The sequence below is a fragment of the Fukomys damarensis genome, unplaced genomic scaffold, assembly GCF_012274545.1.
Source record: "Fukomys damarensis isolate Sample0158 unplaced genomic scaffold, DMR_v1.0_HiC HiC_scaffold_32, whole genome shotgun sequence".
NCBI classification, from domain to species: domain Eukaryota; kingdom Metazoa; phylum Chordata; class Mammalia; order Rodentia; family Bathyergidae; genus Fukomys; species Fukomys damarensis.
This window is the reverse complement of record NW_022900944.1, coordinates 12,561,586-12,586,612: the sequence shown is the minus strand read 5'-3', so window position 1 is coordinate 12,586,612 and position 25,027 is coordinate 12,561,586. Positions and strand designations below refer to the sequence as shown.

The window sequence follows — 25,027 nt, the reverse complement described above, 5'->3', positions numbered from 1 at the left end:
AAGGGAGACCTGAATAATCATTGTCCTGAGAGGGGAAATCTGAGATTTGAGTTACGATGTTAGACTTCTTTCAATGGCCTATTATTTCACAGTGGGTTTGCTTAATGACATACCTGTAAACAGGCACTCCTGTTTATTTTAGCTCTTGCCTTTTAGCGCGGCATAGCTTCAATTGTTCAGAGTATGCCTCTTTTTGTAAGTAATAATGCTATCATTTTTTCAAAAGACACCCTTTTTATTAAACTCTTTAATAGTTTCACATATTCTGTAGTTATGCATTTCTGTGAGTGCTTACTGACTCCAGCACAGTGTTTAATAAATTATTGAACTTTGAAGAACCTTTGAGAAGCAAGGGCTTTATGTGACTGAGCAGCAGACATGAAAAAACGTTATCCTCCAGAGTATCTAACAGACAGAAATAGAGGCTTGATCAGACAATATAAGCACCGAGTGAATGATGGTAATACCATGAAATATTTACACCCCTAGAGTGTGCTAGGGTGGGGAGAAGAGTGTGTGGGTTTTTATCGTTTTGGGTTGAACCTGACACCATACAACTCACCACTCTATGATCTTAAAAGCAAAACAGAAAGAAAAAAAAAAAGAGAGAATGAAAAGAAGAAAGGAATAGGAAAATAAAGAAGGGAATGAAAAATATTGATTTGGTGATATTTTATTGTTTGTGGTATCTTATCATGAAAGCAAGGCTCCTTTTGTACATAGTAACCTTACCCAGGGTCATGTTTAAATCAGTCCTTACAAAGAGACCAAAAGTATTAGAAATGGTTTCTTGCCAATACAAGTTTAAAGTTTTAATTTAATCAATATCTCATGATTTAAAAGCCATCATTTTATTATCTGTAAAAACAAAATTGAAAAGCAAAGAAATTGTGTAATCTGACCACACTTTCAAATAGAATATATAATTTATTTGTTTTCTCATGTAATGCTATTTTAAATTGGCTTATGATGTATTTCTTTAACAATGATCCCCAGAGAAAATTAACATAACAGAAATGATGTCTGGAAGAACGGTTTGGAAGATATTTATACAAGATAATAGATTTAGATAATTCCTAATATCTTCTAAGCTAAAATAAGCAGGCCAGACCAATTCATTTTGCCCCTCTGCCCAGTACTGTATGTTATTTTTCTGTAGTGATGAACCTTTTATGATTTCATGATGCTGCACTTCCTTTATTAAGTTTAATTCATGATTTAACTAAAAAAAACAAACAAACCATAAATGTGCTTGGGAGGTATTTTAAATTTTTTGCTTTTTAGTTGTGGAAGAAAAACTGAATCTTGTATTGATAAGAAAATTGAGATTGACCATAGGCCTTTCAGTGGGATTGTCTGGCTCTGCGAGTTTTTGTTTCAGTCATGAGCATCCTGGAAGATTGATATAAATTATGCTAGACTAGATCACTTGTCCCTATGATCATGCCGACTTGAGTTGGCAAGCGTCTGTCACTTTTCAAGGCAATAATGTTGGAAGGGAAACTTTAGTAAGATTGGCCTTTGTAACTATAATATTTTGCCAGTCAATTGTAAAAGTAAGGGAACTTCTAAAGGACTTTGCTATTTGTAATACAGGAACTCAGTAGTTTAAGAACCCCACTAGCAGTGACATATGATGTAGATCTATTTGTGAAAGGATATATCAAACTGAAACAACAAAAGCAAGATGTTTTATTTTTTTAGATAGTGTTTCCCTATGTAGCTCAGGCTGGTTTGAACTCACCATGTAGCTCAAGCTGTCCTTGAACTTGTGGTGATCTGCCTTAGCCTCTGGAGTGCTGGCATTATAGATGTATGCCACCATGCCAGCTATAAAAGCAAGATTTATTTGTATATTTTATTATTTTTGTTGCTAAAATGATACCCCAGAAAGAATTGGGCTTTTGGAGTATGAATGATGTGAATTTCAATTCCATCTGTGCCTTTTAGTTGACAAGTCATAGACCCAGTACTCAGTTTTCTTATCTAAAAATAGGGCTAATTATTTTTTTCTCAGATTTACTAAAGTTTCTAAGCATACAGCACAGTCCCCTGAATGTGGGAGGCACTCAGTAAATATCAGTTCTTTTCTTCTTTTCCTTTAAGCCAAAAAGGCTTTGTCTAGAAGGTGAGATTTTTAGACACTCTTGGTTGATGGAGGGACTAAGTCAGTGAACTGGAAGACGGACACTCGAAGCCTGTGGACAATCATGTGAGAAGGTGAGAAGTGGGGTGTTGTGTTGGAGGATAGGAGGGTGTGAATAGACAGATGAGAAAGGATGGACTGAATTCACTGACTCTAGGTAGATGCAGTATTGATGGTTTTAGATATTATCTGAACTTTCAGTTACGATTTGCTTTTCAGAGTTAAAAGTTAAGAGCATCTGAAAGGTTGAACATCTATCTCTTTTTGTTCCTATGTTAAACATCTTATTCTTTTTTAAGCGTAAAATGTTAGAGAAGTTTAATCTGATCCAGGGCAAATCAAAGGTTTATCTGTTTCCAAATTCTATCTCTGGTTCTAATACTTTGCTAATACTTTTAACAGTACTGCTAGCAATACCAGATTTCCAGGCATTTCTCATGTATTTGTTTTGCAGATTTTAACTGAGGCTTATATATTCTGAGTGCTATATTGTCCTCTGGGGCTTTTGTGGTGATAGACAGACAGACCAAAAAAGCCCTTCTTCTCAAGGAGGTTAACATTTTATTAGGGGAAGCAAGGCTATTCAGTAGTAAACTATATAAAGGCAATAAATAAGACCATGTGTCATAGTGGTGAACATATGGTATGTTCATGACTGAAGAGACAGGATTACTTTAGATTGGTCTTAAGTGATCTTTGATGAGAAATTCAAAGGATAACAAGGACTTTCATTCCAGACACAGGGACAATACACGGACAGCTCCAAGGTGCTGATAATCTTTGCATATAGGAAGGAAAGAAGTAGTCAGTGGCCAGAATAACAAGAAAGAGACAAAAAGCAATGAGGCTAAGTCACAGTAGGGCCCTTAGGCAGGGCTAGAGATTTAGGTTTTATTCTACCTCCACTGGGAAACCATTGGAGGACTTTAAGGTAGGAAGTGTGCATGTGGGGTGTTCTGATTTGCATTTTGTAGTTTTCTATAGCTGTTGTGTGTGGAATATGGGAAAGCCAGAATAGGATTAGGGAGACACATCAGGAGAGAGGTGTGCTGATGGCTTGGCCCCGGGCGATGGTCATGGAGGTGGACTAGAAGGGTAGGATTCAAGTATGCTTTGCAGGCGGTTGCTAGGGTTTACTCTGAGACTGGATGAGGAAGTTTGAAAGAAAAGAAGAATAAAGAATGTCAGGTTTTTAGTTTAAACAATTGGATTGTGGCCATTTACTGAGATTGGAAGCCTGAGGGAGGAGCATGTCTGGGGTGCAATGAGGTGCTCTCCTTGGGCAGTCACCTATCCTGTAGCTCTTTATCAGGCAAAAAGGGCTGTCAAAGAAGCTATTGGAAAGGAAGAATCTGAAGGTCAGTGTTGGAGGTTCAGCATATAGCCAATAGAGAAAAGCCTCAGAAGCCCTCTTTTCATGAATCATTGTTCTTCAGCTTGTACTGAACTTCTAGGCCTCAGCTTTCCCGAGCTGACTTGTATTCCTTTACCTTTCTCCTTCTTTGGGCTGCATTGCCACCCTGTCTCCAAGCTTAACAAGCCTGTTCCTTCCAGGCAAAAGCAAAAGATGACATACACCATGAGCCAGATTTTCCATGACAGACTTGTAAGGAACAAGATAATCTCATTGTTCCTCCTGCTACTTAAAATAAAGGTAATATTGATTTTATAGTAGCAGTTTAGGTCCTAAGGCATGATATTGATTAAGCGTCTGATGAGAATTTGCAGGGTAGCCTTCTAGACCTGCAGCTACAGGGCATCCCCCCACTGGGCCAGGCCTCTGTGCTGACCTCCACTGTTAGAAGTGGTATTTTTCTTAGGAATTCTTGGCCCTGTTTAGTCTGGGCACTGTCCAGAGCATTTATTTTAGCTGATGGATGGCTCAATCTAGCCTTTTACCTTAATCTGACCTTAAAGATGGGAGCCTAACTCTTTGGTTTTTAGTAAATGTAAATACTAATTTTGACACTGTTTAAAATTATTTTCTTATCAGTAGCAGTAGATTTCATAGTGAATAGTCTGCTGTGAAAATTCCTCTCAAAATACTGTAATGTGACCCCCCCGCCCTTCCCTCTGTCTGTCCTTTTGTCTCTCCCTCCCTAATGCCACTTTGGAGTAAGACTTACTTTATGGATTGTTTTTAAACAGGGGAAGATATTTAAAGATTTCATTATTAAGCCCACGAGACTCCTCAATTTTAATGTTACATTGAGGACAGCAATTTCCTTTTGGTTATTGTGATGTAATGCACTCAACATTATCAGTCAGGCTTTATGACATTTACATATCATGTGCTTTGGATATCTTGGACAATTTTATAATAAGGGGTAAATTGTTCACTATTCTAACTCTAAAAAGTTTCCAGAAATCATCTAAAAGTAGCAGTTTCATATAAAAAAGTTTTGACTTTCTACTCTTAATAAATTTGTATGTTTTTCTCCCATGTCTGATAATTCTGACTGAATTGTTCACAGGGTTAACGTGATAATTAAGTGAGCTACTAGTATAGGCTAAAGCACTTAGTATTGTGCTTGACAGGCAATAAATGCTTAATTGATATTAGCTCTGGGCCAGGGATTTGGCTCAGTGGTTCCACTGCCTGCTTCGCAAGAGCAAGGGCTTGAGTTCTATCCCTGGTACAAAAAAAAAAAAAAAAATGATATTAGCTCTTATTAATTGCCATAATGTGATGTTAGCTGCAGCCTCCTTTTATGTCATCCACTATACCTAGGCCAGGCCTGGACACAGTATATTTAGATAGTGACTTGCTGACGTCTCCAACACAAGGATTACTGCAGCCTCCTTTTATGTCATCCACTATACCTAGGCCAGGCCTGGACACAGTATATTTAGACAGTGACTTGCTGACGTCTCCAACATTAGGATTTCCTTCTGTCTTTACAGTACCATAGCTTATTTCATATCTTCTCTAAAATCGTCTAGGTACCTGATGACATCTTTTAATTCTTCAGATGGTCACTCTCAAAAGGAGCCATGTCTGCTTGTCTGGTAGCTGCCAAAGAGAGATCAAGTTTTAAATCTTTTGCAATTAAAGCAGACATTCCTAGCACATGTTAACATTCTGAGTACAGTGCCCGGCGCAAAATAGCTAAATGTATTTGACTCAGTGTCAAGGCTGCTGGTCAGTCCTGTCTTTAGGGAGACAATGCTGGGGTCTGAGCTTGTGGTCCTTTTTAAGAAGTAGGTGAAGCAGTTCTTTTCTTGGTAAAAGATGATGTGAAGGGGATCCAGTGCTGCTTTTCAGTTTTCCCGTTGATGCACGAAAGGGTAATTCTGTGTGTGTAGCAAGACTTGGTGGAAACGATAGGCAGCTGTGTGTAAGTGGAGAAATGGCCTCTGGCTCATAGCACGGAGTCATTTTGAGGGTTTATGAGTCATCTGAAATATGCATTTAATCTAGACTTGTGGCCTGCTGGTGAGGCTGCTGCTTTTATATGATCTCAAATGTCTTGTCCATGTCAAAACTTGCCTTGTTTCTTTGTTTACTTTGAATCAGGGAAATGTTCACAACCACACTTGGAATTCCTTCTCAAGTGTGTATTTGGTCGCATCACCCCTGGCTACCACCAGTACATGACTGTTTATTTTGGATGTCCTTTTTTGATGTTCAGCTAATTTAACCCACAATGAAGTTAATCCTTGCTTCTTTGGAAAAGTACAGATTTACTTATTAGCTGCTTACAGAGACATTTGTATTTTCAAGAAACTGAGCGGCCCATCTTCCCAAAAATGCTGTGGATGGCTTTTTGAAGTCATTATTCAGAGCAAATCAAAACCTTCCTGAGTTATCTGAAGTTCTCTTTTAGGTTGATAATAAACATGTATGTGATAAACATGTGGAGGTGTATTGCATATTTTTTATGCCTATTTATATTGCTTTTTTAATGGATGAGAGAGAAGAAAATAAAGTCAGTTTTGAGTAGCAGTTTTCACTTGTTTCTTCACAATTATAGTGTACTAATTAAATGCATGGATTCCAGAGGAATAGGACTTGGGCTTGAATACTGGTTCTGCCACTTAACTACTTGTGTAACCTTGGACAGGTCATGTAATTTCTCTGTATCTCAGTTTCATTATCTGTCAAATGGGGATAATTATAGTAACTACCACTGAGGGTTGTTTTGAAGATCAAATGAGTTAATTTATGGAAAACGTACATAGTAACTGCTATACAAGTGTTAGCTGTTATTTTTATTAGTAGTTAGTAATTGTACAAATAAAGATGAAGGTGTGAATTATTATCCTACATAACAACTGTGAGTCACTAAGGGCACTGGGTCTAGCTCTGTGGATTTATATTAGGTGGGGAAGCTCCTTGATGTCACAAAAATCATATTAAAATATTATACTATAATGGCTTGAATATAATAAAATTATTTCTTGCTGTGTAACAAGAATAATTATGGTGGTGGGACATTTTCCAGCATGCATTCATTTAGGGATATAAGTTAAGGAGGCTATACCATCTTTAGTGCATGGCTTCAAAGGTCACCTTGGGTTATCTGTATTCTAGCCAGTAAGAAGGAAAAGGAGCATGCAGAGATGTGTTTAAGAGCTTTTAATGGACCAGACCTGGAAGTGGTACTCATCACTTTAGTTCACTTTTCATTGGCTAAACCTCTACAGGAAGAGGAGGAAAACAGCAGCTATTGGTCTTTCCGAGGTGTTTCAGGGATCTGTAAGATTGTGTGAGACCAGAAAAAAATGTATTAACTCCAAATATAAAATTACAGAATTGAAATGAATAATTGTTTTATTAAATGTTTATAAAATGAAGTCTTATATAAAAGCTTTGTAAGGTGTCATATTTTGTAAACCAAAAATACTTTTACATTATTCTGGGTGTGGTGGTGCCTGTAATCGTAGCACTCAGAGAGGTTGAGGTAAGGAGGATCACATGCATTCAAGGCCTGGCTGACCTACATAGTAAGTTCAAGGTCAGCCTGGACTACATAGGGAGACACGGGGAGGTGGCACTAAACTAAAAAAATGCTTTCTCATGTGAAAATAATTTGTGTGGGTTTTCCTTCCTTCCTTCCTTCCTTTCCTCCCTCTCTTCCCTCCCCCCCTCCCTCCCCCCTTCCTTCTTTCCATCTTTGAGACAGGATCTCTGTATGTAGTTCAGGCCAACCTTGAATTTACTGTGTAGCCCAGACTGGGCCACCTCCCAGCAATCCTCCTGCCTCAACTTCCTGAGTGCTGGGATTATAGCCACATCTAGTCATTTGGAAATAATTTGTAAATTGGATATTCTACTTTCCAAGAATTATCATGTTTTCCCAGTAGTTGCTGAGAAGTAATAGTCAATCATAAATAAAAGGCCAAATACAGTCTAAAGTAAAATTATAGAAGTTTCATTTAAATTGTAGAGAAACTTTAATGTGAAATGTGGGTATATATGTTTATTTTGATGGTGAGTGGGACTTTCAGAATAGTAGGATCATGGCTTACCTACAGAGGTCTTAAAACAGTCCTGTTAATTCTTGGTGTATGCATACATATTTTGATTGCTTTTAAAAGATGTGTGATAAAGGTAACTAAACACTTTTTGTTCTTTAAGCTCAGGTATTTCCTCACGTAGTCTCCTCTTTTTCTTTTTAAGTTACTAATAAAATATTTGTTGTTATGAAATCCAAGAACATGAGTTATATTGCATTTAATAACACAGGTGCTTGGTCTCGTAGGTGCCAGTGCCAGAGTCGAAATGTCTTTTCAATTATTGCATTTCAGGGCTTGGCTTTCGTATTCCTTCTGAGTCATTCCTGGCTTCCTGGACCTTGGTTTAGTTTTCCTAAATTCTTCTGTTCTTCAAAAATGAAGTACTACTTAGTCAATATTTGGGAGATAAAACCACTTTTTATGATGGATCTTGTGAAGGGTTACAAAGTTACAGTAGCTTCTCATTCTTTTATTTTTTGTGCTTTTGTAGTTTTAGCAAAAGTCCTGCTCATTGGTGCCTAGATGGTTGATTACAAAAGTAAACTGTCCTTGATGGCTCCAAAGGGACTTTGATGCAAGTTTGAGCTATGAGGAAATTTTTTTTTCCTGTGAAGATTGAACCTAGGGCCTTCACACTGAGCTACATCCCCAGACTTGAAAAGGTTTTTTATTTTTTTGAGACAGAGCTTTGCTGAGTTGCCAGACTGGATTTGGACTTGTGATCCTCCTGCCTCAGTTTCCCAAAGTGCTGGGATTACAGGTGGGATTGCAAGCCCAACTGAGAGACTTTTTTTTGAAAGAATTTGGCCAATAAGAGATATGGCAGTTGCTTATAATGATCAGCATTGCAGAGATCTCTCAAAATGTAGTGTGGGGAACCTCAAGAGATGGAAATGAGTGGGGAAGAAATGAATATCGATTGTTCCTTCCTTTGTCATCTTTGCCTCAGGATACAGTAGCTTCATCTCTGTTCAGGCCAAAAATGTAGAGACATTCTTGGCTCTTTCCTATTCCATATCTCATGGGTCAGCAAATTCTGTTGCCTCTGTTTTCAAAATATATTCTGGCATCCTTCTCTAGGCTACTCGTTTTTTTCTCTTGGGTCATTGTAATTTCTTTATAACTAGGTTCCCTGCTTTTGCTCTTGCCGTTCTCTACAAAACAACCTAAATAAATCTTGAAAAACCAAATCTGATCACGTCTCTCCTCTGTTGCAAATGTTTCTTCCAAATGTTAGAGTTACCACACAATCCAGCAGATCCAGTTACCCAGAAGAAATTAAAACATAAGTTCATATAAAACATGCCTACTACTATACACAACATCCTAATTCATAATGGCCAAAAAAGGTAACTAAACACTTTTTGTTCTTTAAGCTCAGGTATTTCCTCACGTAGTCTCCTCTTTTTCTTTTTAAGTTACTAATAAAATATTTGTTGTTATGAAATCCAAGAACATGAGTTATATTGCATTTAATAACACAGGTGCTTGGTCTCGTAGGTGCCAGTGCCAGAGTCGAAATGTCTTTTCAATTATTGCATTTCAGGGCTTGGCTTTCGTATTCCTTCTGAGTCATTCCTGGCTTCCTGGACCTTGGTTTAGTTTTCCTAAATTCTTCTGTTCTTCAAAAATGAAGTACTACTTAGTCAATATTTGGGAGATAAAACCACTTTTTATGATGGATCTTGTGAAGGGTTACAAAGTTACAGTAGCTTCTCATTCTTTTATTTTTTGTGCTTTTGTAGTTTTAGCAAAAGTCCTGCTCATTGGTGCCTAGATGGTTGATTACAAAAGTAAACTGTCCTTGATGGCTCCAAAGGGACTTTGATGCAAGTTTGAGCTATGAGGAAATTTTTTTTTCCTGTGAAGATTGAACCTAGGGCCTTCACACTGAGCTACATCCCCAGACTTGAAAAGGTTTTTTATTTTTTTGAGACAGAGCTTTGCTGAGTTGCCAGACTGGATTTGGACTTGTGATCCTCCTGCCTCAGTTTCCCAAAGTGCTGGGATTACAGGTGGGATTGCAAGCCCAACTGAGAGACTTTTTTTTGAAAGAATTTGGCCAATAAGAGATATGGCAGTTGCTTATAATGATCAGCATTGCAGAGATCTCTCAAAATGTAGTGTGGGGAACCTCAAGAGATGGAAATGAGTGGGGAAGAAATGAATATCGATTGTTCCTTCCTTTGTCATCTTTGCCTCAGGATACAGTAGCTTCATCTCTGTTCAGGCCAAAAATGTAGAGACATTCTTGGCTCTTTCCTATTCCATATCTCATGGGTCAGCAAATTCTGTTGCCTCTGTTTTCAAAATATATTCTGGCATCCTTCTCTAGGCTACTCGTTTTTTTCTCTTGGGTCATTGTAATTTCTTTATAACTAGGTTCCCTGCTTTTACTCTTGCCGTTCTCTACAAAACAACCTAAATAAATCTTGAAAAACCAAATCTGATCACGTCTCTCCTCTGTTGCAAATGTTTCTTCCAAATGTTAGAGTTACCACACAATCCAGCAGATCCAGTTACCCAGAAGAAATTAAAACATAAGTTCATATAAAACATGCCTACTACTATACACAACATCCTAATTCATAATGGCCAAAAAATGGGGAAAAGCTAGTGTTCATTAAGTGATGACCAGATAATAAAAATGTGGTATATCCATACAATGGAGTATCATTTAGCAATAATATTGCAACCATATGGTAAGTAAGTGAAGCCAATGACAAAAAACCATATATTATGTGATTCTATATGCAGACTAGGCAAACCCATAGAGACAGGAAATAGAACAGTAGTTACCAGGAGCTGGGGAGAGAAGACTGTAAGGGACTGTAATAGGTGCAGAGTTTCTTTTTGGAGTAATGAACATGTTTGGAAATTAAGTAATGGTGAAGATTCAGTGATTCTGTGAATATATTTTCTGATTTGTACAGTTAAGAAAGGTAAATTGTTTGGCATGTGAATTTTTAAAATGCTATAAAACCCTGACTTTTTCCTCTGATCTATTCTTCACATCATCTCTGACCTGTTCTCCCATTCTATTCTTCTTCCTAATTCAGCCAGACTGGCTTCCATTCTGTTTCTCAAACAGAGCATTTACTTCCTGCCTCACTTCCTTTTTACTTGCTGCTCTCTCCTGTTTGAACTTTCTTCCCTGATATAGCTGCATGGCTGATTCTCTAGACTCCTTTGATCTCTGTTTAAAAATTGTATTCTCAGAGGACTTTCTCTGAGTACCCCTAAAATAGCACCTCCCATCTCATTAACTGTCCCCATTTCCCTGGTTAATTTTTCTCTATATCACTTGTCATCATCTGATACGCTACCTGTTTTCTTATATTATTTTTCTTTTTACTTGTCTTCCTCCTATAAAGTGTAAGTTGCACAAGGCAATGACTTTGCTTTGTTTATTACTAGTAATGTAGACCAGATCTCTTTTCATCAGTTCATTAGCACAAGAAGACATGATTTTCCTGGTGTGGATGCCATTTTGAAGATATACTGTATTTTCACAGAGTGTTCAATGTATCTGTCCAATGCTATCTTAGAAGCCAGTAACTTGGGAACACTCTCTGTGGGAAAAGTAATCCTCTGAGGTTACTTAATTCTTCATTGTCAGATATCTTTTGCTGTATAGATGGGGTAATTTTCCTACTTTTTAAATGATTTGCACTTATGTAAAGTTTGCTTCTTTTCATGTTTGGCTTGTAGCTTCAAAAACTTTGGTTCCAGGCCAGGGATTTAGCTGAGTGGTTTGATGGCCTGCCTCACAAGCGCATGGACCCGAGTTCAATCCCTGGTACCAAAAAACCAAAACAAAACAACAAAACAAAACTTTGGTTCTGTTCAGTCTTATCCCTGTGCTGCCCCTTTCTCCTTAAGTTTGAAGAGTAAGAAGACTTGAAAAAATAAAATATATTACTGGAAAATGGCTGATTTACTTTGGGCTTTTGATTTGATTTTGGAGTTTGTGTTGGGATATACTTACATAGTAAAGTCTGAGATGGGGAAAAAGAAAAGAAAATATGTTATGTATGTATGCTTTGAAAAGCAAGTATTTAAAGAGCTCTCAAAACGTGATTTCTTATTTCATTGGTGCTAAGGACCGAACCCAGTGCCTTATGCATGCTAAGCATGCACTGTACCAGCAAGGTACATCCTCAGCCCCTGAGATTGTGATTTCTTCTATCCCCATTTCCTTTTCCTGTTTCCAAGCTTAGGTTGAAGAGCCTCACAGTCACCCCAAGTGCCGCACTTTAAAACATGCACGTCACTAGGTGGCACTGAAGTATTGTTCTTCGCACAGCCAACCGCAGCACACTTTCATCTTGCTCCAGCTGACTGGATTTCTAGGTGTCAGTGAAATTGTTTTATTGGTAAAGGGCATAGTGTAATATATTCCTCTCTCCTCTATGCAGCTATTTAATGTCCTGAAACATGCCCCTCTTGTGGCCATGGCCTGTTAACTATGCTTATTTGGTGTAATAATTAGCAGAATTTCTCTCTAACAGGGGTACTTACCAACACCTCACATCTTTGCTGTGTTTTTGTACGTGATGGATTGTACATTCTATGGAAAAAATTGGGAAGGTCGCAGCTTAACCTCTGTCTAACAGAGTTACTTTCTGAATATTTGTTCAAAGTAGGTTTATATTAACTTGCTTCTGAGTGTCTTCAAACCAGAGTTGTATGTAATATAAACATTTTTGAGCTTTTATGTAAGGGCCTAGTGAAGGTATGCAAATATAACACTATTAATTTTCCAACTCATAGAATGATAGAAAAATAAAGGAATAGCTGTCTGAATAACTAAATGACATTTGCTACTCAGAATTGTGTGCTTGGAAGTACGTGATAGGAACATTGGGCCTGCTACAAGCACCACATTTTAGGTAAAACTGGAGAAGAAAATTGCCCAGAAAATTTTAATTTTTTTCCATGGTAGTAAGTTAGGCCCCATTTAATTCTTTGTGGTTTTACAAGCCTTCTTAGGCTCCTAATATTTCTACATCAACAGTTTTAACGTTTGCTTTCAAACATTGTCAGAATTAATTGACAAAAGACCAAATAGGAAAAAATAAGTTTAAAGCAGGAATTGCTTTAGTTGGACCACTCACTTATCCTCTGCGAGCTTGAGCGAACTGTTGACCTTCTCTGAAGCTATGATTCTCTCATATCTTAAAGCAGATTATAAATAATTACCCTTTTGGTCTCCTGTGTCTGGTAAAAATGAAATGAGATCTCCTTAAAATACCTTTGCTTATGTTTATATTCACAGTTCTAGATAGATGTAAGATATTGCCATAATCACTTAAGATAAATAAGAGGATGTTTTTTCTGTTCCAAGAGGAATTGTAGAGATTTTAGAGAATGGATTAATACAGTCTGGGATCTCAGACTGCTGTATGTGTGCAGGTAGTACCTATTTGTTGTGGCCTGTCTTTGTTTCCAAGTTGTAGTTCCTTTCTTTTAAATATGTATCAAATGTTTTTACTTAGCAAGTTCTGTCTCTACTTAAACCCAGTTATGTATGTCTCAATTTAGCTACAGGAAACAGAGCTATGTAAGCTAGAGAAATAAATTTCTGTAAAGTCTGCAGGGTGACCAGAGGCTGAGCCACTACTGGTGGGCTTCTAAAACAACATTACAGATCTGCTTGCTAGGTGAGCTGCAAATCTGTCACAGAAAGACAGGATAGGAATCAGGAAGCCATTGTTAGAACTGTTGATTTATAAGAACATACAACTGTAACTGTAACTGGGCATCAGGACAGTACCACCATGACAGCTGGTATTTGATAACTACAAAGTTAATGGCCAGATCCTGGAATGTTGTGAAAACCCAGTGTTTCCCATGACTGTGTTGTCTGCAGAAAAAAGTCAAAACACCAGGATGATGGCCTTCATATGATTTCTTGCCTTCTAAATCTCACACAGGGTACTTTAATCAGTGGAGCCTAATCCTTATCCAAAACCCTTGCTGCAGAAGAGTCTGGGAAATGAACCTCTTGTCTTTCTATTCTATGCAGTATAGGAATGTGCAGTAATAGGAAATTTTAACAGTACTGAGTGCTAATCCATCTCATCTACCTTTCTCCTTCATCATGTTTAAAATCACATCTTTTGGGGGAGGGTACAGGTCTATAATCCCAGCATGTTGGGTGGCTGAGGCAATAAGATTGCAAAGTTAAGTCCAGCCCTTGGCCACTTAGTGACTCAGTCACTAAGTCACTATCTTAAATTAAAAGACTAGGAATGTATCTCAGTATGAAGATCCTGGGTTTATTCTACAGTATTGAAAAACAAAACAACAACAAAAACAACCCATATCTTTGCCTCCAAAATCAGTATGTCATGTATTTTTATTTACTGTCCTGTAGTTATTAGCTGAGTAGGCTTTCAGTAGATCTGTTAATAATATTGATTTCTTTATTTTTGTGTATGGCCTCACTTCTTCTACTCCTTGACTTGGCACCATGTTAAATTTCAGATCTGTTTACTACCTTGTAACTTTTGATTCTATTTCATATCCATTGCCATCTCCTTGTTCGGGTCTAGCTCATGCTTGCTTAGGTGTTTTCAGTAGTTTTCTTATCTGGTGCTCTGACCCGCCACTCTTGATTTCTTTTAACTCAATCATATTATAAATAGGTTGGTATTTAAAAAACAGGACCACAGATTTAAAAACATGCTCTCATTGTGTTCTGCCATCCTCAGAAGCCTTTTATAGCTCCTCATTACATTCAGGATACAATCCAGACCACTTAGTTCAACTTTCAGTACCTTCTATAATCACAGTACAATCTATCATTCTATCCTTAGCTTCTATTTTCCCCTTGCTGGAACTGAATTTTAGACAAAAGGTATAATCACTGATGTTTGATCACTAACTTTGATTACTAACTTTTTACCTTTGTAACCCTTATTACTTGCTTTTATTTTTTCCTCTTTCTTCTGCCTGTTTATTTATACCCTTGATCACTTTGGCACATAGTTCTTTTCTCCTTTGTCCATACTTTTTATTGCACTATTTGCCAAGGCATTTTATTTTATTACCTGGATTGTTAGTTTTCTTTTTATGACTATATATCTTCTTTTTTCCTATAGGCAGTATAAATATTTGTTATGAATTGATTGATTTGTTGATTCTTCATGGTTTAGACATCCACTTGCTAGGGAAAAAGGGGATAGTGGAGGGTCAGTGTTGGGGCTGAAGCAATACTCTAGCTGTGTGATTTTGTCCTTTTGATTTCTAGTGAAAGGACAAATTAACTATTTGCTTTGAGCAAACTAATGCTGTGTTTTGTGGATTTAGTATTTGAAAAGGACCCAGGGAGGAAAACCCTGGAGTTGAGCTCCTTATCCCTGTTTGCTAGGCTGGATGAGCTCCATGTCTATACCACTGCATTGCAGTTTGCTTAAGTGTGGGTTGTGAAATAGCCATGGAATTTGTCTGTGGTTTCTTGTCAGAGAGAAGGAGGAAGAAAGGATTGTGAGTAAATCAGACATGCAAATTAGCAGGCCCATAGGCTTTAAGCAAATTAAACAATAAAGTCTATAGAAATTCAGTTGTCTTCTCTCTGGCTTTTGTTTTTACAGGAGTTGTGTGAGAAGGTAGCTATTCTGTATTTGCTTTAGGCCAGAGGTTCTCAATTTTTTTGGTTTCAGGACCATTTTATACTCCTAAAAGTCATTGAGGACCTCAAGACCTTTTAGTTCTATGAGGTTATGACTACTGATAACTAGTGCATTAGGAACCTATACAGAGGAATTAAAAACCTGTTTAGTTGAGAATAGCAAAAAAATCCATTGTGTTAACTTATTTTGTGAGAAATGTTTTCCAATACCAAAAAATTAGCACTGTTTTTCCTTTGCCAAATTTTTAAAATTCCTTACCTTAATAGAAGCTGATTCTCATGCCTACTTTTGCATTCAGGCATTGTAATACATTGTTTTAGTTGAAGTATATGAGCAAAATCAAGCCTTACATAGACACTAATTGAAAAAGAATATTTTAGTTGATTCTGCAACAATTAAATGTGAATATTCTTTTTTGATACTATATTAAAACTTGGCAAGTTTGTTTTAAACATTATTTTACATTGACAAATACTTTATATACTTATGGGGTACAGTGTGATGTTTGGTACATGTATACATTGTGGGGTGATTAAAGAGACTAATTAGCATATCAGTAACTCGCATACTAATAATTTTTTGTGGTTTGAAATCTATGCTTTCAACAGTTTTGAAATATACATTAACTAGAGTCAACATTCTGTGCAATAGATCACCAGAGCTTATTCCTCCTAACTCATCTTTAGTACCCTTTAGCTAACATTTTCTCTTTCTTTGTCCTTCCTCCTCACCCCTAGCTTCTGATAACTGATCTTCTGGAGTACTTTTGTGAGTTTAACCCCTGCACTCCACATGTAAGTGAGATCATGCGATCTCAGTTCTGTGCTTGACTTATTTTACTTACCATTGTATCGCCTAGATTCATCCATATTGTTAAATATGATACTACTTTCTTCTTTTTATAGGCTGAATAGTATTAAGTTCTATATTCTTGCTACAGTATTTTTAGACCAGTGAGAATTTCTTAAGGGTTAGTTGCAAGGTGGACTGTGGTGTATTAAAACCTGATTTACTTTTCTAGTATTTATACTTTTTTTTATTTTGGTAGCAGGAATCTAACTTTGACCTTGTGCTTGTAAGGCAGGCACAGTGCCACTAAGCTAAATCCCCGGCCCTAAAATCTGATTTATTTTTCATGATGAGTGGATCTCCTACCCATGCATGAGTTCATAAAATCGTGTTTTTGGTCATTTGGAAAATTATTGGATCATTGAGTTATGCAAATCTTCCAAATGTTGATGTACCCTGTTATACAGTGTAAAGCACGAGTCACACTCATTAATATCACCACGCATCTCCCAGAGAAGTCTTAACTGTAGAGCTGCCAAGTTCAAGGTAGCAAATACAAATTTTCCAAATTTCTGATCTTTGCTTGAAAACTTAAATTGTATCATTGGCAATAAATAAATATGGTCTTTTTTCACTCAAAATAAAAGTTTCACTTTGTTAATTTTGAGAAAATATGTACTGAATATTGAAGTCTGATTAATTAGAAAATATCACCCAGACATGTTTCCAAGTAAAAGTGGTGCTCTAAGGGGCTTACTGGCCACAGCTAAAATAATAAATATTCTTTGCTTTGAGATGACAACATTTTATTATCATATTTATTAGAATTGCTTATGTGTATTTCCTGTTTTGTCACATAGCCTAATAAAAAATAAAGTTAAATGTTTAAAAGATTCATATTTCTTAACACTTCACAATGAAAGTCAAACTTTCATTTTCTTTTCTCTCGTTTTACTTGAATGTGTGGGAAAGAATACAGGAACTGCTGTGTTTCTGCGAGTTTTTGCTCAGCATGGTAACTGTTGTTAATGTGTATTTCAGGGTCCCAGGGGTGTAGCTCAGTAGTGTAGTGGTCATTCCCTAACACCAAAACCAAAACAAACAAAACAAAATGAAAAATATATATGTACATGAAAACTACTAAAAGAAGGTTAAAAAAGGTTAAGTAGCCTGTCTTAATTATTCTACAATATATACATATATCACATTGTACCGTATAAATGTATATGTAGTTATTTGTCAGTTAAAAATTAAAAAGAATATTATTAGTGTAATTTGATGTCTGTGCCTTGATTTGTGCCAAGGCTCCTGCAGTTTTATTATTTTCTTTTAAAAATTTCAATAGAAATGTTAACCTTGTAAAAAAAAAAGGAATAATAATGGTATTATTATGAAAATAGTATCGATCATCTGGATCCTTTGCCAAACCACTGCACTAGACTAATTAGGAAAATTTACATAGTTAAAATTTCAGAGTAGAGTAAGAGTTTCAGTAGGTATTTCTTGAAGGCTAATTCCTTCTTTGCTCTAGATTTTAGGCAATCTCAGGGAGAAAATTTCTCTCCTATTCTAGGATTGCTCCTAGCCAAATGTCTGAATTCTTGGGGCTTGATTTTTGAGTTTAAGAAACACAGGTAGGCTTTTCTTTTTACACTTGCCTTTGGTGATAATTAATGTTTGCCTTAAATCAATATGGTTATGTTTTTGTCACTGTTTTCCTTGTTCATGTTAGCAAAATAATGAGGGACAAGTGCTGCCTAGATCAGTTATTGATGTGATGACTGACCTTGCCATACATCTGTAAGGAAAGCCTTCTCTAAAAAAGGACCTATTTCGGGTCACATTCTTTCGGTCACTTGGCCTCATTGACAAGCCTTTGTTTTTTTTTTTTTTTTAATTTGCTTGCTTATTTTATTTATATTTGGCAGTCTTTCTGCTTCTCCAATTGCTGTTAGATCTCCAAATAGCTGCATCTCTTCCATGCTGCAAATAGAGCCCCGACTTGAGGCAACAATTAACTAATCATGTAATAGAAGAATCCCAATTTTCCAGTTTCTTTTTTTAACTTCTTGGGTGGTTGGGGCAACATCATTAAAACAATTATTACATTTACTCAAGAGTTAGTCTTTTGTATTAAAAAAAAAAATTCCAGCCAAGTGACTTACGGTGAAGAGGAGGGGATTGTGTAACTGGAGTCTCCTCTTAACTGGTCTTTATTGTTCAAGAAGACTGATCCTTTGTGTTTCAGCTTGGCACACAGGATCGGTTTTAATTTAACAGTCCAGCTCCTTTAATAGATCAATTCTTTATTGTGTTTTGAATTTGGTGCACTACAGTTTACTCTCTAAATGATGGGCTTCTTTGCAGAAGTTACGGCTCGGGCTTCAAAGAGGTTCAATCATTTGGATATGATTTATAGCTGTATCTCAAAACTCTTATTCATTAATCTTTGCCAGGGAAGGAAACTCATATGTGTAAATGCCTGCTATGTAGTGGATGTGATATTAGGTACACTATACACTCTCTTCTATCCTTATGGTGACTTTCTGATAGAGGGTACCTTTCCTCACTTCTATTACTACTACTACAGGCCACATCACCCTTATTTCTTGCCTGAGATCAGGTTTGCCTGCCTCAACTTTTCAAACCTCTTCTCACTCATAATACATTCAGCTGGATTCATTTTTTCAAAATGCAATTCAAATTATGTCTTTTGCCTGCTTAAGGCCCTTCAGTGACTTGGTATTGCACACAGAATGAGGTATGAGGTCTTTCTCCTGATCTAGCTGACAAGTTCTACATGGTCTGGCTTTGTATCTTTGAGAACCCCCCTGCTAGCCCTCACTGGCCTTCTTTCTGCCCCTGAGGAAGCTGGCCTTTGTACTGGCTATTCTTCTTGTGTGGAATGCTCCTTCCAGTTCTTTACCCTAGGCTTGGCTGCTTGTGATTTGTCTTATCCAAAGGGGCATCTGCTCCATTTGCTTCATTGAACAGCCAAGGATCTGCAGCTTCTGTTCATGGAATCACTAGATTCTACTTTCATTAAATCACTGGAGGTAATATAAAGTGAGGGTTTGCTGTTAGATTATCTGGGCTCCCACAATGGCCTGCCACTTACTGGCTGTGTGATTTTGCATGAGTTATCTGACCTTTCAGGGCTTTAGTTTTCTCATGTTTAAAATAGAAATAAAATGTCTGCCCATTGTGAAAATTAAATACTTAGAGTTTCTTACAATAGCATCTGACATATTATACATGACCAAGAAATGTTAGCCATTATTATTTTAATGGAATCAGTGTAATTAAAATCCATTTTGTATTTTACTGGTTATTTACAGTATCTGACTACTTTTTTTCTGCATAGAACATAAGCTTATAAAGGAAGGAACCTTATCTATCTGATTCACGTTTGTACCCCTAGCCCTTGATAGTTAGGTATTCTTAAATATTTGTTGATTTTTAAGATATGAAATATCATTATCTCTTTTACAAATGAGCAGCTAGGACTCAGAAAGGTAAAAATCTTCCGAAAGTTACACAGCTACTAAATGGTAGTAGTCCAGATATTTAGACTAGTTTCTGATTCCAGATGACATGTCCTTTCCATTATGCCACAGTATATAAGTGGAAGTTTCTTTATTTCAGTTTCTATCATGTTTCAAACATAATTTTCATATTGCCTTTTTATGTAATTGACTCATGAAATAGAAATAGTCACTTGAAAGCCAGGTGTGGTCGCACATGTTTTTAATCCCAGCACTCTGGAGGCTGAGGCAGGAGGATCACTGTGAGTTTGAGGCTAGCCTGGGCTATATAGTGAGTTCAGGGCCAGCCTGAACTACCAAGGGAGATCCTGCCTCAAAAAAAAAAACAAAAAAAAAAAAAAAAAAAAAAAAAAAAAAGAAAAAGAAAAAGAAAAAGAAGTCACTTGTGTGATTATGAGAGGACAAGGTCAGGAGTTAGGCCCAGAGGCAAGTTAAGAGCGTGAGATCTAGTCATATTCACCAAATTCAAGGGGTGCATATAAAAGTTACCCTTCCTCTTGCCTTGTGGATTTGCAGGATAGAGTACTTGGGTTTGGGCTGGCTGAGCAGATGCCTGTGCTTTAACTTGAGAAGGGAAAGACCCCTAAAGTCATATCTTAGTTTGGACCCTCATATTTCTTGTTATTCTAGTGAACAGAGGCAGAAGCTAAAAAATAGATGTTGGTTCCTGCAGCCTCTAGAAAATAGTAGGCTTGGATTTGCCTTGTCACCAACAGCACATGATTATGGCTCTTTGTCCATGGTGGCTTCTCTTACTGATTCTTTAAATTTTTTTTTTTTTTTTTGCTTTTTGATCATAGCATGGAGGGGGAAAACAAGGCTTTGGAGACCAGCAGATCAAAGTTTAAATTTCTGCCAGTGCCATTTTGTGTTTTGCAATACTGGGATGGAACAAAGGGCCTTATGTATGTTAGTCAAGAGCTCTACCATGAGCTACCCCTTAGCCCATTGCTGTGTCATTTTTTGGTTATGTCTTGGCATGCTGCATGACTTCTCCAAACCTCAGTCACCTTGTTTATGTAAGGGGGATTCATATGAGAAAGAGCTTGTCTAAAGTATGCTGTGTAGTGTCCCTGGATTGACCCTTTGGAGAATCTGATGAAAACTGTGGATTCTGTCCCTACGTATATGCCAAGCTTTGCATTTACTTTCATGAAGCTGCCAGTTTAATGACTGCATGCATCACACCAAGGTCTGTATTTTTTTTTTTATTACTCTCCCCACTAATGTCTGGGTTATTACAGTTTCTTAATAATGTTTATTGAATGAGGGAAGGAAGTTGACTAATGGATTCTTTTATCACTTTGAACTCAACATTTGGTGTCCTTGCCCTAGGACCTGTGGCAGTGCCAGCTTTCCAACCCAGTCTAGGTGTGCCGGTAGCCATTGCTCTGTGGCAACAAATATCTGAACCTGTGGTTTGGCCTTAGGTAAACAGAGACTCATGAAATGTTGGAAAATGTTTTCAATTTATAATAATGTATAGATGTCAAGAGCTAATTTGAGAGGAATTGCATCTCAAAGTACTTGGTCACTGTGGATTGGGCATGATCATCATACTGTATGCAACTTTGCTAATGTGTCTTTCTTAGACTATATCAGACCTTAAAGCTAGAGACTCTTAGAGATCGTTTAATCACACTCCTCTAGATTGATTTAGTGATTTATTCAAGGTCTCTTAATTGGTATAGTGGAAGAGCTCAGGATATTTAACTCTTGACCACTCATCTTCTCCATCCCGCAGTGAGTAGGGTTTTCAGTTCCTTTTATTTTTTACTTTATTTATTTCATCAAGTTTATTGGTACTTTTTAAGTATATAGTATAGTTACATTCATCATTGGGATCCTGTACCTTTACATGATAGATCTTGGTTCTCATTTTTTCCCCATACGCCAGCCCTCCCTTCACCCCCTGCACCCTCCCCTATTGACAAAGACTTTGTTTCCATTTCTCTCATATTTTTTCTTCTTATTTCCTTTCCTCTACCCTTCCCACTTCCCCTACACCTTTAGCCCTTTTCTTCCTATTTCATACTGTCAGTTATTCAGTTCCTTTTAAACCAATACCTTTCACTAACGTTAGTGTGGCTTAAACACCTTTGAGATAAATTATAGCTATTTTCATGCTGAATGACACCCATTACCATTTATAATGACTCATTTATTTATGAATATTTATTTCTGTCTGCCTCTATCCTTAAAAAATGTAAATCTCACAGGACAGGAATCTTGTTTGTCTTATTCAGCTCAGCCTTTAGAGCTCTGAATAGAGTAGGTGTGTAATAAATTTTGATTAATTGAATGAATGAATGAATGAGGAGTGTCAGAGAGTTGGGAGTTCACTGTATCCTTATCAGTAATTTAACATCAATGGAACCAATTGTGCCTCAGCTACTATAGGCACAGAAATGAATGAGATATGATGTCCAGCTAAATACAAAGTCTAAATAGAAACAAAACAAAACAAAACAAAACAAAAAAACCAAAACAAAGTCAAGAAGAACAGAGGAAATTGAGACCATAGTACTTTTAAAACTTTAATTTGAGTGAGTGTGTGCTTTATTACCTCATAAGGCTTTTGCCCACCACCTTCACTCATTTAACTGACCCCTGATGGCATTAGGCATCAGTGGTTTCCTAGACATGAAGATCACTAGAAGTAGTGATCTAAAGCCCCCTTGGGGCTTTAGAAGAACACACGCACACAAGGCATCCAGACCTTACTCTTTGACATTCTCCATCAGTTGGTCTGGGATAGCCTTGGCAGCTGTACTGAAAAATGATAACTCAGTAGGCAGTTATAGAGAGCAACCAAATCTTCCCAGATATCACTGCCCTATAGGCAAGTACCAATCATGAGTATTTGATCTTAGAACTTGAGGCTAATAATCTATTTTAATAGCATCTTTGTCTTCCTTAAATATTTATGTATTTTTAAATATATGGTTCTGCAAAGCCAAACAGCATACTTGACATCTGTGTATTCATACTCCAAAAACTCCCTGAAATAAATAGATAAATGAATCTAAACAACAAACTAATAATACTTGAATTGGTAATATACCTGTTTGGCTCTCCTTGTGTCTTTTCACATGTGTGGGTTAGTTCTTTAACTAGATTTACTGTATAAATTGAATATGGAGGGGTTACATGGGGACTTTCAAGTGTGAATACTTTTTGTGGAACAAAAGAGATGATTTGTGCTTTTCTGGTATTTCTCTTCTTTAGATTGGAAAAAAGATAACCAGGTACCTATCCTCAGACTTGCAAATAGGTGAGCTGTCAAGGTGTTGGCAGTGATCGGCTCCTCTGGGTGGAACTCCGGGCATCCTACCAGCAAAAGGAGTCTACACTTAAGTGATCTAATATTTTGGCTTATTATAATTGCTGAAGTGCTCCATTAGGTGTGAAAAATCTAACAGGTAATTGCAGATAGGTTTTATTACCAGTCATTGAATAGATAATGAGGTTCCTTGTACTAAAACTAAAGAAAAAAATTAGACTTTGCAGTATTTGGAGTTAGAATTCACATTTACAAGATATGCTCACAATATATCCACACTATTTTAATAGATCTGTTAACTCAGTTCTTTTGCCTCTGTCAAGGTGGTATATGGGGGATTCAGACAGGGTAGATGTATGGGGGTGTTGTGATGGATGAGAAAGTAGGAAAGAGTTTGATTTGGAAGCAAAACTTTTTTTCTTATCCAAGTGATATTAAGTAGCCTCTAAACTACTGTGTTAGACATAAACTTTTGGTAGATTTCATTCATTTGTGACTTGAAGGGTTTAATTATTTTCAAAAGTCGCACTGAAACGGGTGTTGTGATGGATGAGAAAGTAGGAAAGAGTTTGATTTGGAAGCAAAACTTTTTTCTTATCCAAGTGATATTAAGTAGCCTCTAAACTACTGTGTTAGACATAAGCTTTTGGTAGATTTCATTCATTTGTGACTTGAAGGGTTTAATTATTTTCAAAAGTCGCACTGAAGCACAGTCAAACCTAAAGATCATATTGCTGTCTGGGAGGGATTTCTGCTCCCTTTTTTACTATTGAACCCTAGTAACTAAAGGATGATGCCTTGCACAAAGTAGATGAAAAATAATTATTGAATGAAAGAAGAATGAAATATGTACTAAGTCTCTGCTTTTGTGGAACTTAGATTCTAGTGGGAGAAATAGATGAATGTTAAGTACAAAGCACAAGTATGATAGTCCATGATGAAGGTTCTACTATATTTTTGATAGGATGACTGGGATTAGGCCAGTTTGTAAATGAATAGATAAGAAAAAAAGAGTTGTGCAGAGTTGGGGAGAAAGATCTTAGGAACAGAAGGAAGGCCTGTGTGACTAGAAATTGGTGAATGAGAAGAAAACTTGCTATATTTAGGAAAGACAGTCGTGATACACAGTGTGGATGTTATTCTGTTTGCAGTGGGAATTCCTTTAAAAAGTGAAAGGTTTTAAGCAAAACAATAGTGTGGTTTGGTATATTTTTAAATTAATTAATTATTATTTGTGTGTGTGTGTGTGTGTGTGTGTGTGTGTGTGTGTGTGTGTTTGGCACCAGGGATGGAACGTAGGACCCTGTGCATGCTAGATAAGCACTCTGCCACTCATCTACACTTCCAGCTGTTGATCTACATTTTAAAAAGAAATTGTTCTGAGTTTTATGGATAACAGACCGTGGCAGGGGGAAAGAGAGATACTAGGAGGAAACTACTGGAGTTTTGTAGGGGACAGGTGATGGTGTCATGCCCCAGGAGGATAGCAGTGGGGGTGAGGAGGAGTGGATGGATTTGAATGTATTTTGGAATAGAGAAAATTGTTTGATGGTCTCAGAGGGTATGCATAAGAAAGTTGACATACATCTGAATGTGCATGCACTTTCTTTTTTATGATAAGCCTTTAAAAAGTATTTATTAGTTATGAAATTATTGGCTATAAGAAGAAAAACTGCTCTTTTTGAACTACAGAGAATAAATAGCAGGAGTGGAGAAAGCAAACTCTGTGTGCTGCTCAAGGTGGCAGGCTGTTATGGTTCTTTGGTTCCTGGCACTTTTGACAATGTACATTCAAGGCACAATGGTCTGTGTATCTTTTGGCAGATCAGAGCGTAATGAAAGTAAAATCAGAAAATTCAATTCTGACTTTTGAATGAAGTAGGATTCAGTAGAGATTATCTCAAATCTAGTTTATGAGGTAATATGCATTCTTATAAACACAAACACCAGTTATGTATCTAGAATGTCTGAATTATTTGAGATTCCTTTTGACTGCTGTGAATTCAATGATCTATTTGGATAGTCTCTGTTACTATGAACTTTTAATAGGCAGCAGTCACAAATGGAGAGGAAGAGCCACTCCAAACCAAAATGCTACTCCCTCCTCTCTCTCTCTCTCTCTCTCCCTCTCTCTCCCTCCCTCTTTATTCCTCCCCCTCCCCTCCCT

At 37.0% G+C, this 25,027-nt stretch overlaps 1 protein-coding gene across 1 annotated transcript in view; it reads left to right on the top strand.

The window, feature by feature from the left end:
• Fto (FTO alpha-ketoglutarate dependent dioxygenase) overlaps window positions 1-25,027 on the top strand; it is a 391,986-nt gene that overhangs the window by 62,633 nt on the left and 304,326 nt on the right. The window contains exon 2 of the mRNA XM_010629684.3: window positions 15,981-16,037. Coding sequence (XP_010627986.1) covers window positions 15,981-16,037 — 57 coding nt within the window. The remainder of the gene's footprint in view (window positions 1-15,980; window positions 16,038-25,027) is intronic.